This window comes from Borostomias antarcticus (assembly GCF_949987555.1).
Source record: "Borostomias antarcticus genome assembly, chromosome: 26".
In the NCBI taxonomy this organism is placed as follows: domain Eukaryota; kingdom Metazoa; phylum Chordata; class Actinopteri; order Stomiiformes; family Stomiidae; genus Borostomias; species Borostomias antarcticus.
The window spans coordinates 10116670-10120522 of NC_140259.1; the positions used below are offsets into that span (position 1 = coordinate 10116670).

Here is a 3853-nt window from a genome sequence, read left to right on the forward strand (position 1 = left end):
ATCAGATGAGACCAGCGTGGTCCCTGAAGAGACACACCCCCATCAGGTGAGACCAGCGTGATCCCATCAGTCACCTCCCCATTAGAAACCTCCGCTCTACAAACACACACACACACACTGGGTTTTGTCATGGGATGTGTGTCTGTGTGTCTGTGTGTGTGTGGCTGTGTGTGTGTGTGTGTGCGTGTGTGTGTGTGTGTGTGTGTGTGTGTGTGTGTGTGTGTGTATGTGTGTGTGTGTGTGTGTGTGTGTGTGTTGACTCAGGAGTAAGATTGACAAGGGAGACTGCACGGTGTCAAACGCAACATGGTGTTGTCACATGTCTAAAAGTGAATGAACCTTTGGAGAGAAACTCAATTAGCCAGCATCGCAATTTGAAGGAGGTGTCACTTGTAACAATAGGCGTTTATTTAGACGTATGATTATACTAAACGGCATAAAAGACGTAGACCGAGGCTGATTGATTAATTGATTGATTGATTAAAACAGACAGCGACGGATTGAGTGTGTCAAAGAAAAAGAAGTAGACACAGATGTCTAGACAGACTCATACAGTAATTGACCTTCTATTCAACGTTTTCAACTTATGAACAACAGAACTGGGTAAATCACATCCAAATCTACTATATGATTAAGGAGAACAGTCACTTGTTGAACAATGGATCTGCGGTATTCACACTCAACGAACAGACAGGAAGTGGATGTTAGTGGATAGACCCTCCTTCCTGCAGCAAAGAGGGACCCTCCAAGCTCACATGCCTCTACAGAACCTTCCTTTTGTGAGATATGAAACTTTATAGCTCTGGGCAGCAGTGAAGAGGTCCCCCCCCCCCCCCGTACCCCCCCCGGTACAGAGTGTGTGCATGAGTGTTCAGTACAGGCGTGTGTGTGTGCAGGTGTGTATACCTACTGTCTCAGCTCCTAGCAGTGTGTGTTTTTGTGGTCAGGGTCGAGGCGCGTCGACCGGCTGGGTGGCGCGCTTAGCTCCTCCCACCATCTGTGTGTGTCTGCGTCTCCTGATCAAGCTCCGCCCACCATCTGTGTGTGTGCGTGTTTTGGTGAAGGCTCGGCTGAGGAGCGCTGGTTTTATGACCGGCCGGTTAAGATATACCTGAGACCTTCCTTCTCCCAGGGTGCTTTGGGGCAGGAAGTATATTTCACCCCCCACCCCCGATTAAAAAAACATGGCGTTCTCTGTCCTGGTTCATATTTCAACGTGGAGGTGGTGACAGAAGCTACTTGGGAGATGATGCTAGCCAGCTTGGCCCACACAAAGAACAAATTGATGTCACCCCCAAATCTGTACGAGGGATGGGGGGTTTGGGGGGTATAACTGTCACCGTGACAACAACGAGAAAAACATGCAGCTTCATTGAAGCCGAAAAGCACTCAGTCAGTGAAGTCTTTGAGTCGGAGACGGAAGAAAAGAGAAATGGATTAGAATGAGAGAGAAAAGATGACTGAATCAACCCTGGTTGGTGGGAGAGATTAGCGGGGTAGAAAGGCGTCGTGGGGGGAAGGACATAGTGATTACTCTGGATCGGTTTGCTAGCGGAGTTACATTGAAGTATTTGTGTGGGAGTGCGTTCCTACACATCGCTTTCCACAGAAAACGGTGTTCCTGTTCCTGCAAAATTATACATATCGATAGGAATTTACACCAAATCTTGGACAAATATTGTATTTATTGTATTTAAAATATCTCAATATTTTATTGTAATCCACCATTGATATGTTAGTCCAGGTTATGAGAGGAATATGAGCCAAATATAAGAGGATTTAATAATGTAGACAAGCATTCCACATTATGTACAGCGCTGAAAAGGCAAACTTTATTTCTTTTTATTTCACTTGATAGAATATTGTCCAGTTGTGATCTGCTCAGTGGTCTCACAGCACAATGAGGATCATGAATCAAGAATCCAGGATCAGATGATCTCTGTTTCCATTGATCAACAGATCTCCTGTTCGTCTGTGAGTGTGTTCCTGTTGTTGTTGTTGTTGATGCTAATTCCTGATCAGTGTGTCGATAAGGGCACTCAAACTGTGGACAGACCCTTGTAGGAGACAACACTTGCGTGCTTGTCCACTTCTCCACTCCTCAGACCGGCGCTCTGATCAGTCCTGCTGACTAAACATTCTCACTCCTCCTAATTATTTGTCCAAACTAGTTGAGAAGCTTAGAAAAGATCTCCAGAGTTTGCTCTGCTCTCAAAGCCTCCTAATTAGTGTAGTAAACAGCAGAGCGGAAGGAGGGAAGACAAAGGGCGAGCGAGAAAGAGAGGGAGGCCTCAAGAACAACAAAAACAACAATAAACAAACCCCTTCTTGGTCATTGTTGAGGAGGCACACAGCAACCTAACCACACGGAGAAAGTGACCAAATACTAAGAATGTTTGTCGTTTCCCGCGTCAGGCTGCACACACACACGCGCACACACACACACACACACACACACACACACACACACACACCCTCCCTCCATCACCTCCCCATTCTCGCAAACACTGGGGTTTTTGGAGCTTAGCTCGTCACTGTGGAAACCTGGATCTTCTTCGTCCCCCCCCGCCCCCGCCTTTCTTTTCTCAGAGCTTTGGGGGTCTCCGCCCTGCCCGCCCCCGATCCCCGCCCTCATTCTACCCCTGGATAAAACAAAGCCTGAGTCTGAAAGGGCTCTGAGGTAGGTAAATGTATTCAGTGACACCGGCCGGATGATTCTATTCTGTCACATTTGTTTCCAGGCTTGTCAGAGGGCCTGGCCAGCGTGTTGGTCCCTTTGTCCCCCGCGCCCTCCACACAGACCTGGAGTTAATGGCTGCCTTGTCCCGGACCGCTGGAGCAGAAACACGCCAGCGCCACCGTCAGCCAGGGGCGGGGCTACGCTAGGAGGGGGAGGAGGGAGAGGAGGAGGAGAGGAAGAGAGGAGGAGGAGAGGAGGAGGGAGAGAAGAGGAGGAGGAGAGGAGGAGGGAGAGGAAGAGAGGAGGAGAGGAGGAGGGAGAGGAAGAGAGGAGGAAGAGAGGAAGAGAGGAGGATGGAGTGGAGGAAGAGGGGCTGGTCTTCAAGGAAGGAAAAATGATGGAGAACCAGTCTCTCATCTCATCTTCTCATCTCAACTCAACTCAACTCAGTACAATATAGCTAGCTCACCCCCCTCTCTCTCTCTCTCTCTCTCTCTCATCACTGTGTCAGTCTAACTCACCCCCCCCTCTCTCTCTCTCTTCACTGTCTCAGTCTAACTCACCCCCCCCTCTCTCTCTCTCTTCACTGTCTCAGTCTAACTCACCCCCCCTCTCTCTCTCTCTCTCTCTCTTTCATCACTGTCTCAGTCTAACTCCCCCCCCCCCCCCTCTCTCTCTCCCACACAATACTCCTGCTCTCTTTTCTTCTGAGCGGCTCTCTGAGAGGCCAGGTGTGGCTGGAGAAAGGGCCCATGTTTGGGGCGGGGGGCTACAGCGAGGCCCCTGTGTGTGTGTCTGTCTGGTGAGGGCCCACCCTGTTCTCAGGAGCACGCTGGAGAGGGGCATCTTCACCACGAGGGTGTGTGTTTTTGTCCGGCCGGCTCCCAGGCCCCGGCTGGCTCAGCAGGCCGCCCTCTCAACCCTCTCTACTGGAGAGAGGAGTTAGCGCAGCTAGCCAGGGTTAGCAGGCCGCCCTCTCATCCCTCTCTTCTGGAGAGAGGAGTTAGCGCAGCTAGCCAGGCTTAGCAGGCCGCCCTCTCATCCCTCTCTTCTGGAGAGAGGAGTTAGCGCAGCTAGCCAGGGTTAGCAGGCCGCCCTCTCATCCCTGGAGAGCGGAGTTAGCGCAGCTAGCCAGGCTTAGCAGGCCGCCCTCTCATCCCTCTCTTCTGGAGA

At 50.7% G+C, this 3853-nt stretch overlaps 1 protein-coding gene across 1 annotated transcript in view; it reads left to right on the forward strand.

Annotated features, from left to right (window-relative positions):
• The window catches only part of opa1 (OPA1 mitochondrial dynamin like GTPase), a gene marked incomplete at its 3' end in the record, with an annotated part of 30634 nt that extends 30573 nt beyond the window's left edge, over positions 1-61 (forward strand). Inside the window, exon 29 of the mRNA XM_084459142.1 lies at positions 1-61. This exon is cut by the window's left edge and continues 103 nt beyond it. Coding sequence (XP_084315268.1) covers positions 1-61 — 61 coding nt within the window.
• Between the last annotated feature and the right edge of the window lie 3792 nt (positions 62-3853).